Source organism: Ambystoma mexicanum, chromosome 5p (genome assembly GCF_040938575.1).
Source record: "Ambystoma mexicanum isolate Mex_15411 chromosome 5p, UKY_AmexF1_1, whole genome shotgun sequence".
NCBI lineage: Eukaryota > Metazoa > Chordata > Amphibia > Caudata > Ambystomatidae > Ambystoma > Ambystoma mexicanum.
This window is the reverse complement of record NC_090930.1, coordinates 242370526-242382797: the sequence shown is the minus strand read 5'-3', so window position 1 is coordinate 242382797 and position 12272 is coordinate 242370526. Positions and strand designations below refer to the sequence as shown.

Sequence of the window (12272 nt, the reverse complement as noted above, 5' to 3'; positions counted from 1 at the left end):
TCGCCTCTATTCTTGGATTACGACTTTTGTGAAGAAGACCTTTGGTGGACACGTCTTCTTTCCGGCGATAACAACAGCTGGACCATTGCAGCAGCCAAAATTTTTAAATTGACAATGGATTAAAAAAAAAAATCAAATCTGTAAAGTTGTGGACCCAGACTTCAGAGTTCTACACTACCTCTCTTTTACTTTGACATTGAACTACAACATTTCCTTCTGCTTTTGTAAAAGCCTATATTAGGCAAAAAACAAAAAAAAAAAGCTATAATTGATATTTTCATCATGATCAGCACCAACATCCTGCCACTTAAAAAACAAACAAAAAACTTCGAATGAAATCCAGATTGTTATCACTGAAATTTGAAGCAAATGGAAACGCCCTATAATGGATCTACTAGGGGATCTTAATGGCTTTAAATTATTTATTTTAAGCAGTGGTCACCCAAATCACTTGTAATAACTATTTTCCATAACTGCCATCCTTGACACTGCTCCATCTCCTGTCCATAGAGCCATGAACTACCATCACAGTGACTATTCAATGCAGTATTGAAGCAGGAATAACATCCAGCTGAAATTGGCAAAGAATCTGGCAACTATATAAGCACACGTCAGCTATTTGACTTATTGACTTAAGACCACCTAGGCATATACTCTGGACTTGTTTGTTATAAAGAGGGTGTTTTTCATCATTGCCGGACGCCGGTCCCATGGTCATGAACCGTATACTCTTTGTAACATGCACCATGAACCTGTGCTACAAACATGAACCACCTCAATGTAAGTTGCAGACCAATACTGTAATATCTGCAAGACAAGGTAACCAATTATGTCCTTGGAAAGACTCTGCTACAGCACTTCACCCAGACTTGTTAGCCCAGGTTTCCTTATGCATCCTTTGCTCAACAACCTGGCTTTGATGAGAATACATCGAAAGCACCTCTTTCACTAGACATTACTCAGCGAGTATTCTACTTCCATCACTCTCTGATCAACCATTCTATAAGCAAAGTTCCTTTCGATGGAATTATTTTCAAAATCATGAATACCGTTAACATAACCAATGATCTGAGATTGCATTAATCTGTACACATGTAATTTAAAGTCATGTGAAAAACAATTAAACAAATAAAATGGTCCCATAAGATACATTTGGTGTAGTGCAATAGACTCCAGAGAATAATCATGGCCTGCTCTGCCCTTCAGTGTGAAGGCTAGTGTAGATGGGGAGACTCTTCTCGTCATGCATGCGGTATTTGTGTTAGATTATCCCACGTTGGGAGTATTGCGCTCGCGATATGTAGTAGTAACATTGAAAAGTAAATGGATTGTGATGTTTAGCAGCGGAAATGAGGAGTAAGGCAGTGTTACTGGTTTTGTGATTAAAGGAGGCAGTGTAGCTTGTAAAAGCAGCATGAAACTAAGGGAAGGCCTTGGATAGAGACCATGATGCTTAGTGTCTGGGAAGAAATACTGAGTGGATGAAGATTGATAAGGTCATGTCATGTACCTTCTCAAATAATTGGAAGGAATATTGATGGACGAATCAGAGGAGGACAGTGCATTAGTCCACCTTTCTAAGAATTAACCCTTTGTTTAGGGTGTTAGATGAGTGGAAGGTAATGCAGGGGCTATCGGGTCAATAATTGGCAGGTTGCAGCAGGTAGAGGTGGAAATCAAGGTGACAAAGGTTTTATTTCCCTGTTGAAATGAATTCAAAGATTTTGGTCAAGAATGAAGGAGGACTTGGAGCCAAGATGCAAAGCAATGCTTGGGGCAGAGTTTGGCAGAGATATCATGTCCGCGTTTGGCAGAGTTTAGTAGTGCATGGCAACGAGGCGGCATACGCCTGATAGCTAGCAATAACACAAGCAGTTACACATTCTATGATGGGGATAGAAAACAGGATGTTTTGTTTTATCAGCAAAGAATTGGCAAGAGTAAGCAAATCTTGTGGGAGGATAGTTCAGGGGCAACGCGTTCACCTTGGAAGCAAGACAACGCGGGGCAACACACGTTCGATCCCCCGGTCCGCACTTAGAAACCGCTGGGTATTAAGCGGGTTATAAATAACTAATTACAATTACAATTACAAAATGAGGGTTTCTATTCTACAAGAAATTATGAGTACAGGGAGCATTCCAGGGACCAAGGTTAGAGCGCTGGTGGTCATCATCTAGTAGAGAAATAGACGTAGAGCTTACAGGCACAAGAACACAGGAACAGCTCTAGTCACAGCCAGCTCAGCATTGCTGTCAGGTGTATTAACAATGTAATAATAATACCAATAGTAAAAAACAATAAGAATAATATTACAAATAATGCAATTTTATTGTTACTTTCATTCCTATTGTTATTACGGCTGTTTTGATCATTATCATGAGTATACACCTGACTATTACATAAACATGATTAGAGGCTCCCCAGGCTCCATATTAAAGTCAATGCTCTGATCATCTTGATGAATGAGGTGCCAAAGGAACTTGGAGGCAGTTTTCATTTATTTGGATGGCAGATGGCTAAGTGAACCCACTCTTGCTTATATAAGGCTCATCACATGACTAAATGGATGGTACCTTCATCCACCACAAATAGTCCTAATCAATCCTCCCTACTACATTGGTTAGGAAAATGAACATCCCTAATTCAACAGAATACACCGTGAGCACCTACCTGGGTCACGTCCATGCCCGGGTCACAGCTCAGAGGTTGTGCTGCCGTCAGACTATTCAGACCGATCACTGTGGAGATTATTCCTTTCTCGTCAATCTTTCGAATCATGGTGCCATCCACAAAGTAGACAAGTCCGTGCTTATCTATAGTGATTCCTGTTGAAAAGTGACAGCGTGAATATTAAAACCATAGCATCAGATCATTAGGGTGCTGCAGAAGTATTGAAATGGCAGACAGACTAAGTGCATGTCAATTACATGGATTGGCGTGACCAAGATGTACATTATGGATGAGAATTTGGACATATATACATGTTACAATGTTAATGACACGGAACGTGGCACTGCATGCTACATATGCAGAATGTAAACTGTGTTCGATACAACACAAAAGAACACATACTTGCGTGTCATTTAGTTGAGGGCAGTTACATATGTTTTAATATATACGCCCCCTGGGTCTACTTTTTGAATATGCTGGATGATACGTGTGAAGACCATCGGGTCCTTCGACTGATTATTTACATTTGTATAGAACACCTATATCGCAAGGGACAGGGGGCACTACCAGTAATCCTTCTTAAACTTTCTTCTCTCACTTTGGAAAACGGAATTTGCAAGATGTCATCCCATTTCAATGGCTGAACACCCCATCATTGATGGACTACATTAGGGAGCTAAACTCAGCGAGAGCATTCCCTGACAGAAACATGACCCTGAGAGACTATTTGGACAGTGGATTCTGACGTACTTTACAACAAGAAAGTAGAATGTCCATTTTAGATAACAAGGCAAGCATACCACAGACCCACCTAGTTGGCATCCCTGGTGGCTCACCTTCAAATTAGAGGTACTGAAGTATATGCAGCTGTTAAACATTGACATGTAGGACAGCTGTTATTTAAAACATATATTTACCATCCCAGAAGTGATAGCTCTCAAAGATACAACAATCACTGCCCTATTGATTGCATAGCACCCATGGCACTTTGCAGCTGCTTCAGAGCAATTGAGGACCCATGGACGTGGTGTGGGCGCATGTTTGTTTATTGCTGGGCCTTAAAGTGCTGGCACTTTAGGCTGACATAAACATGCAGGTGCAGCTATGGGCCTCCACGTTGAGGCCTCAAAACGTTGCTCTCAATTCGGATGTGGATGTGGTTGGAGGTGGAGGGGATAGAGCCTTGTGAAGGTGGGGATAGAGACCACCACCTCCGGGACTGCTTGCAATTGTTTGGTTAAGGGAGGCCATCAGGACCAGTGGCCCATACGCTACCAGTAAAGCCAAGACACAATCCACGCTTTCCCCCTTCTCTCGGTGTCCAGCAATTCAGCTGCGGTGCCAGTTGGCTGAAGGGAGAAACGTGTGGAAACGCGCACCCTTCATTATTGGCTACAAAAGGAAAAGGAATAAAAGACAAAGCTGAAAAGTCAAAATGTTTGACATCACATTTGCCTCTTATCCCATGTCCCCATCCCAGGAAGGATCCCCAGTGCTTAATGTGCAAAAGAATAAGTGCCAGGCTCAAATATTTTTTAGCACTCATGGGGGACCACAGTGGGCACCACTGCTGCCACCACCCAAAGCTGCTCCCCACCATGTCAACATATTTGGGGTTACACTGCATTTCACACCTGCTCATTACGCTTGATGAATGCACTTCCTATCATCACTTCATAATTAAAGTGAGTCTGAGACAATAAGTGCTGGGGCTCAAAAATAAGTGCTAGCGCTGAACCCTGACAAACACCCCCACACATTAAGTACTGAGTATCCCACTACATACTTTTGAAACAAACATCATACCTACAAAATCCTACAGAAGGTCAGACAAGTACTTGACAATCAATTTTATCCAAGTGGGCTCTTTGAATGGGTTGACTGAATTTAACAAGCCAACCTGTGGCGCGTTTCATTATTGCTCATATGTATTACATTTGCTATACCATTCCTCACACAAAAAGCTCCCAGCCTTCCATATTTTCACACAATCCTAAAAATAAATACATGATTTCTCACCAGTCATTCAAATGTTCTGTACATTAGTCGTCGCGTCAAAGGTCTTCTTCCAACAAGAATTCATTTTCGGGGCTTAGCATAGAATGGTTACTTTGTGAATGCAAACTCTGAGAATTAAATTAGATTATGTGCCACGGTGTCTTCGTTAATCCCTTTAGCAATTCCTCATATGTCCCATTATCTCCTCCTTTCCTTGATCTGCTTTTCCTCTCCTGCTGTGCCTGCTTTATCAGAATGTGAGGTCGTCTCGCAGCTTTTTACTGGAACTGAATGGCATTACTCATGCACACTGCGCTGCATGCACGGCCATCCGCTGTCTGCTCTGCACAAGAAGAGGGTTCTCCGAGAAATAATTATGAGGAGAAAGAAAGGGTGGCTATCAAATTTTCCAGCTCCTTATCCTATTTCAGATGACTGTCTGCTTCATATGTGTTAATCAATGGACAGACAACCGCTGGAAGGGCAGCAGTATTTAAGCTCACTATTCATAGACATATGCTCAGGTTTTCTAGCTCCATTAGGATGGGTTGGGATGCTAAAAAGATCAATGATGCAATGAGGAAATTGAAGCATTCATTCAGCATTTGTTTCTTTCCTCATTCAGGTCTTTGTTTCTTTCCTTTTTTTGTAATAATGCTTTATTGGTGTTTTTCTTTTTATGGTGTATCTAGAGGTGTGGTTTGAACTCAATTAAAAGTGTTCTTTATCATTTCAAGTTATTGCTTACTACATCTTGAATCGACGGCATCAATGTTGGTACGTGTGAACGTGACCTCACTACGGCAGGCCTTTATAATGGGAGTTTCGAAGAATGGCGAACAGAGCTCCGGAAAGGGTCTCCCAATTGCCAGACTGGAAAATTGGTTAGTACATTTGAAGCACTTGTAAAATACCCTGCTGTGCTTCACTCAGTTTCCTTGGCCCCTGATAAAGCAGGAATAGATAATATATGCAGATGGCATCCCAAATGACGCTCAAATGCATAGCTACCTTATTTCCCTCATTGCCAAGGTCTTCTGCTTTAGGAATGGAAGTCATATTGGTCTATGGGCTTGGAATTGTCAGTTGTGTTATCCACCTGTTGAGAACACCTAAGGCCCAGTTTAGGGTTTGCCATTGTTTCTAGAGAGAACAACGCCAAACACCAATACTATTACTGTATTCAGGAACAGGAAAGGTCTGCAAAATCAAGAGTCCCATGGACTCTTCAGTTATTCCCATTGTTACTGTATACAGGAACAGGAAAGGTCTGCAAGACAAGAGTCCCATGGACTCTTCAGTTATTCCCATTGTTACTGTATACAGGAACAGGAAAGGTCTGCAAGATCAAGAGTCCCATGGACTCTTCAGTTATTCCCATTGTTACTGTTACTGTATACAGGAACAGGAAAGGTCTGCAAGACAAGAGTCCCATGGACTCTTCAGTTATTCCCATTGTTACTGTATACAGGAACAGGAAAGGTCTGCAAGATCAAGAGTCCCATGGACTCTTCAGTTATTCCCATTGTTAATGTATACTGGAAGAGGAAAAGTTATTGATTAGTTATTGATAATTATCAATTGCACCATTGATAATTAGTGCACAGAAAGTAGAGGATATGTCCTGCGAACAAAACCAGGTGAAATTTGAATGTTTAAATTTGAACTCTGAATTTGGTGGTGTGGTAAAAGTAGCGGGAATCCTGTTACCGCTACTTTTTTACTGCACTACCAACTTCTAAATGAGGCCCCTAGACACGCATTATTGTCATGTTGAGCTAAAGAACTATTGTCTGTGTAGAAAAATGTGAAGGCCATTGCTTCTCGCAAGGCATTGGCCTTGCCTTGATGCCACATAATGTGGTCTGCAATACTTTCCCCATTTTTTCCTTGGCTTTAAATCCTCAAGATCACAGTTGATGACAGATGGAGTGGAATGCAACGAAAGAAGAGAATGACTCCCTGAATCACTTTTGCTTTGCATGGCAAGTCACCAATTGAGTGCAAAAATCAGATCGAGCTTCCACCAAAAAGCAAAGTCTCAGTAGACACACTTAAAGATACAGTGATTCAGCCACAGGGCTGTCTGTTTCACTTAAGACTAATAAACAAACTATCACGTGCTGCTAAATGAACCTCACTCATCACAAGCGTGACCACTGCACCGTGTAAGAAAAAATATGTGTTCCAGATGATGATTCATCTCAAGTGCATGTCCTGTAACCTAACGTACATGCAAAGCAATTATTTCTGAGGCTTTATCTGCATACATTTTATTTTGAGCTCTAGTTAGTTTGACAGCTCCAAACATGCCAGATGCACAATTATTCCCAGACTTGTTTTAAATTTACACACAGATCAAGCAAAGCTTCATATCTACCTTCAGGGCTGTCAGCTTCCCAGCAGTAGCCATTTTAGAATTGACAGCATAATCTAAGACGTTGCGCGTGGCCATATCGCTGCCTAGTCTTCACCATTCACGTGGGATGCTTGATCATATATTTCGGCACTTAATCACATCAGAGCAGTCATTTAAAGTGGGTAGCCACAAATACTAGAAACAGATTTTAAACATAGTGGCGGCTGGTGAATTTTTCAATTGGAGGGGTGAAACTATTTCCCACAAAAATTCAAGAGTGACCAAGGAGGGTTCTGGGGTTTCTCACCCCTGGAGCATCTTTTGAATAATGGGTTAAAAGGGTGCCTTATACAACAGATGGTCTGTGAAAAACTGGGTAAAAAGTTGGTTTGCAATTGGTTTTGTTGGGTAACTCCAATCCGAAAAATCCAATAGATGCAAGTCACCAACAGTGCACAGGAGAATTTCCCAACACATAATAATGATGCCTTTGTGAACGATATATGCCAGTATAAAAACATGTTAATGCTGGCTGTGCCCATACGTCTCCTTCCTGGCTGCAGTAATTTATGCCAGTATTCTGATATAAGAACACACTCTTATTTGCTTTGAAGATAATGACAGTAATGATACCAAGAGAAAGCATGGCCATGCCGGCTCTGCAAATACATGGCACTATCCCCATGTAAGAACATACTCCTATTGGCTTTGCCATTAAAAATGACATGCCACAATAAGAAAACACGTCCACACTTCCTGCACAATGTAGGCCAGTCTATACCATAATAACACTTATCACATTTGTTATACCCTTGATGCCCAGCATAAATGATACCCAGAATAAGTAATAGCTAGACTGGCTGCAGCACAATGTCAGTCTAGTCATGTAGCAGCATGTACCATGCTTAGTTTAGAGATACGTGGAATACAATGCCATGTCACAGCAAGACATAGATAGACTGCTGCACAGAATACAGTTTAGCCATGTAATAACACTTTTCTTGCTGAATTTATCATAGATATCCAGAATAAATGCCGTGCCACAGTAAGAAATAGCAAGACTGGCTGAACCAAAAGGCCAGTATTGCCATGCAATTACACTTATCATGATGACTTTACCATATATACATATCCAGAAAAAAACAGCAGGCCACAGTAGGAAATAGCTAGACTAAATGCATCAAAATGCCAGTCTTGCAATTCAGTGACATTTATCATGTTTCCTTTATCATAGAACACCTGAAATAAATACCATGCCATAGTAAGAGCCAAAATGTCATTCTAGCCATGTAGTAACACTTATCATGCTTACTTGGTCATAGATGCCCAATAGAAATAATGTAGTAGCTGCACACCGAATTGCTCCCCAACCATCAACTGGCCTGCCTGCCCACCAGCCAGCCCAAATCAGCTTCTCCTCCAGCACAAACGCAAGCTCACACGCATCCACACATCATTTACATTCACACACAGCATTCACTTGCTCATTCATATGCGCTCCTACACACTCGTTCATTCACTCACGCACCCAGGCAACCCTACATACACCCTCACTCATTCACACACATAAAATACATAATAACTTTCTTCTTACCTGCAGCACTGGTTCAGACTCTGGTCCACTCCACCGACACCTCCACAAAAGCCCTCTGGCTCCTGCGAAGCACGGACAGGAACCAGAAAGAAAAGAGTGCTTCTTGGTTCTTGCACATGGAGGCAGAAGCCCGAGTGCTCCATAGTCAGCACCCCAATTAGTCTAAATGTGCGAGGAGGCACAGTTGTGCCCCCTGAACCCATACAGATGTGCAGTGCCCCAGCCTGCATCCTCAATGGGTCAGGCAAGACTGGGGCAGCAAAACGCCCCCGATTAGGAGCTAAACTATCAAAGGGAAAATACGTTTTTCTTTAACAGCTTAAGCCAGTCCAGCAGCACTCTCTCAGCCGCAGCAGTTTTTCCATTGGGCTGGCGTGACACATCCATGAGGGGTGAGGGTACTGGTTGACTGGCACCCCTCATTCAATATAGACCGACCGCCCCCGGTAAAACAGCCATATTCTCCAGTTTGGGTGAGAAGTGCCACGCTGCTAACACATCTCCCCCATTTGATTGTTAAATGCTTTAATGGTGCAGAGTGCAGGGTCCCTATGGACTGTGTCACTACAAACTCATGCTTACAAAGACACGCCATATAATATTCCCGATGTGGCATAAGAATGAACACATAAGAGAACCTTCTGTGCAAAGAAGGACTAATACAATATTGGGCATGCCGGGGTGGAGTGCAATTCTTATCAAATTTGGAGTGCACCCCCTCTTTAACAGTGGGATGCATTGTTGAACATGATCAAATGATCAGGGAGAAAACACAATGCATAGAAGGGTCATTCTTGATCCCTTCGTGGATTGGCACATGTTGCGACGCCAGCCTATGCCACTGCTGACCCATATACATGTCGCCCCCTTCACATTCTTACACATAGGCCCGCTAACGGCTTGGCTTTGGTGTATTCGCTGGAGTTGGGCTGCACAGGGTCGTGACACCCAGACTGTCCTCTCTGAAGGACCAGGTTACTTTAGCGAATTCGATGAACTGTGCTCTTTTAAAGAATGCAACTCTGTGTAGCACATGTGTTATGCTTCGCAGAGATGCTGGGGGATGGTTGAAATGTTGTGTTCCATAATATGTCGCTTGCCCCCCTTTGTTTATACTTTTTATAGAGAGGGTAGTGATCATAGGTGGTATAACATGTTAGGTGGCATGCGGCCTCTCTCACATGGGTGCCTTATTGGCACAGGATATCAGCTGGTATGGTCGATATATTTTCAGAATGCACGAAGAAGGTAATAGTATCCTCATTATAGCATTGCTGGAGCCAGGTTGCAGTGGGTTGAGGCATTTGCCGCTGGTGAAGGGCTGGTTTCCATCCAATGGGAGCTGTTTGGCGCATGGTGGTCTCTGGGGAGGTCTGCCAGATTCAGCACTTGCTTGATAGCAGATACCTGATGTCTGAGAGCACCTATGCATGCTGTGCCAGTTATGGAACAGGGTCCGTTGTGGGAACTTCGGGGCGTGGGGTGAAGGTGTTTCCAGTTTAAATACTGGATGGTCTCTAGTGTACAGGCTCAGCACTGAAAAGCAGCTGGATAGCCAGGCTGGCTCCATTGGCAGGGGTAGTGTGATGCCATGTGGAACCGCAGGATGAGATGCAAGTCAGTGGAGGCAGCAAATGTGGCTGTACGTTTGGCTTTACATCCTAATTAGGATGACGTGGTGGCATTGGAAGCGCGCCATCAATTACACTCAGGGGATAGATAATCAACCCAGCTATGGAGGCACTATATTTTGGGTGGCACGCTAGAGCAGTGCAGCAGCATCACAGGATCACACTTGCCATTGAAGGATGATATTGAAGGTTCAGTGTGGCAGCACTAACTGGTGGCCGGCAGTGAATGATGCAGGGCGCATGCTACGGGGTGCGCGCACAGTGGTGATCGGGGCGTACTTTTGTTTTGTCACCACTGTAATGATGTGCCTGACGGAACACTCAGGTGATCAGTATCCCTTTCTCTCACCCTTGTTGGACAGACCCTTTAATACTACTCAGACCTCAGGCCTCAGTGGAGGAGTACAGTGGAGTGGAGGTGTACAGTGGAGGAGTACTTACCACCAATGTTCGGTGATAACACTCTTCCGTCCTATAGGGCGGGCTGTTACATTATGAAACTAGTAACTGCTGTGCAGGTCACAAACACTCATTTAGAATGGCTTAAGTAGTAGATAATGAACCTGTCAGACTCACTATTAAATTGTCTGTTCACTCCTTGACATATTTCCAAATCCACGTCTGGTTGCAGCATTCTGCAGAATCTATTGCAGATTAAGTCTTCTCTTGTGACTACCTCTTGATAGAATGAAGTGTCCTGTTACGAAACGGAGTTCTATTCTTTGTCAGCTTTAAAGCTTTTTTGGATGGAGACATTCTGAATTGATTTGCATAGCTAATTGCCTGTGACTGCTCTCATAGCTCTGCGTGTTCAGCCTGGGACGTGTGCTGAGGCGGGTTTTAAATGGATGTGGATTGAACACCAATTATCAGACTTCTCTCGCTGCTCCCCATTCCTTGGCAGAGGTTCTCTGCACTATAAATCATCTACATTGATTAGGCACAACGGTAATCGGCCGCGTTACCAAATAATATTCACCTAAAGTCTTTTTGACACATTTTTACGCAAAAAAATAAGATGGTTGGTTTGGGTGAGGCAATATTGGATGAAGAGAGCATAGAGGGTGAGAGGCAACACGGGTACGGGGGATAGGCTCTCCCCATGCATTTCTTGGGATAAACGGCAAATAAATGTACATTATTACATTGTATCCGAGCCATTGTTTGGTAAAAAGAAATAGAACCAGCAGAAGTTAAACTTAAATTGTAAAGAAAATACATCGCCTGATATGATGGGTTATTTATAACGCGTTAAAACCCAGAGGTTTCTAAGCCCGGACCCAGGGAACGAACCTGTGTTACTTCACGTCGTTTTGCTTCCAAGACGAGCACGTTGCCCCTGAGCTATCCTCCTGCTTTCAACTGTCCTACAAATGTATAATTTTCCCCACCTGTTTTGGTGCTAATTCTGTCAAAATATGAGTGTCCCCCATGTTCAAATACCATGGGACTCAATCGGTGCTTTGGGGCATAAATCATCCATTTTGTGGTGTTAATGCAGTGTTAATGTGGAGGGAACCTTCCAGGCATGCACTGGTGTTTCTTTTCCTCCAACCTCTTAATACGAATGTGTGGTAGGTGACAGCAGTTATGGTACTGCCACTTTCTCGTGCACTGCCACACTCACCAATAATGCCCAAACTTTGTCTCATGTAACATAATTTGACATAAACACCAAGAAGAAAGAAGGGGCTGTGTGAGCGATTCTTAGCTGTTCTTTCACCTTCACAACACATACATATTGCATTTGGATTACAATGTTTCCAAAAATATTCTTTTGGAGGTTTTTAGAGGTGCATTTAAGACTTCTGGATGCACACAGTTCTTGTAGGAGTTTATTCTTTTTTTCTATTCGCAACTTTTATTGAGATATCAAGTGGGGCAACATTGTAATGACAACACATATGTCATTTATAAACACGACCTCAAAATTAAAACCACATATGAAAATTACATAATTGTTCCAATACCTCTCCATGATGTAGGTAAATCTCGGTCGTATATATCGCTAAAGTCA

The 12272-nt window shown here is 42.7% G+C and overlaps 1 protein-coding gene across 4 annotated transcripts in view; it reads right to left on the bottom strand.

Moving 5' to 3' along the window:
- The window catches only part of TENM1 (teneurin transmembrane protein 1), a 2006416-nt gene that overhangs the window by 278359 nt on the left and 1715785 nt on the right, over window positions 1-12272 (bottom strand). For all 4 annotated transcript variants that reach the window (XM_069612654.1, XM_069612656.1, XM_069612655.1 and 1 more), the window contains one exon: window positions 2674-2828. In XM_069612654.1, the coding sequence (XP_069468755.1) occupies window positions 2674-2828 (155 nt within the window). The remainder of the gene's footprint in view (window positions 1-2673; window positions 2829-12272) is intronic.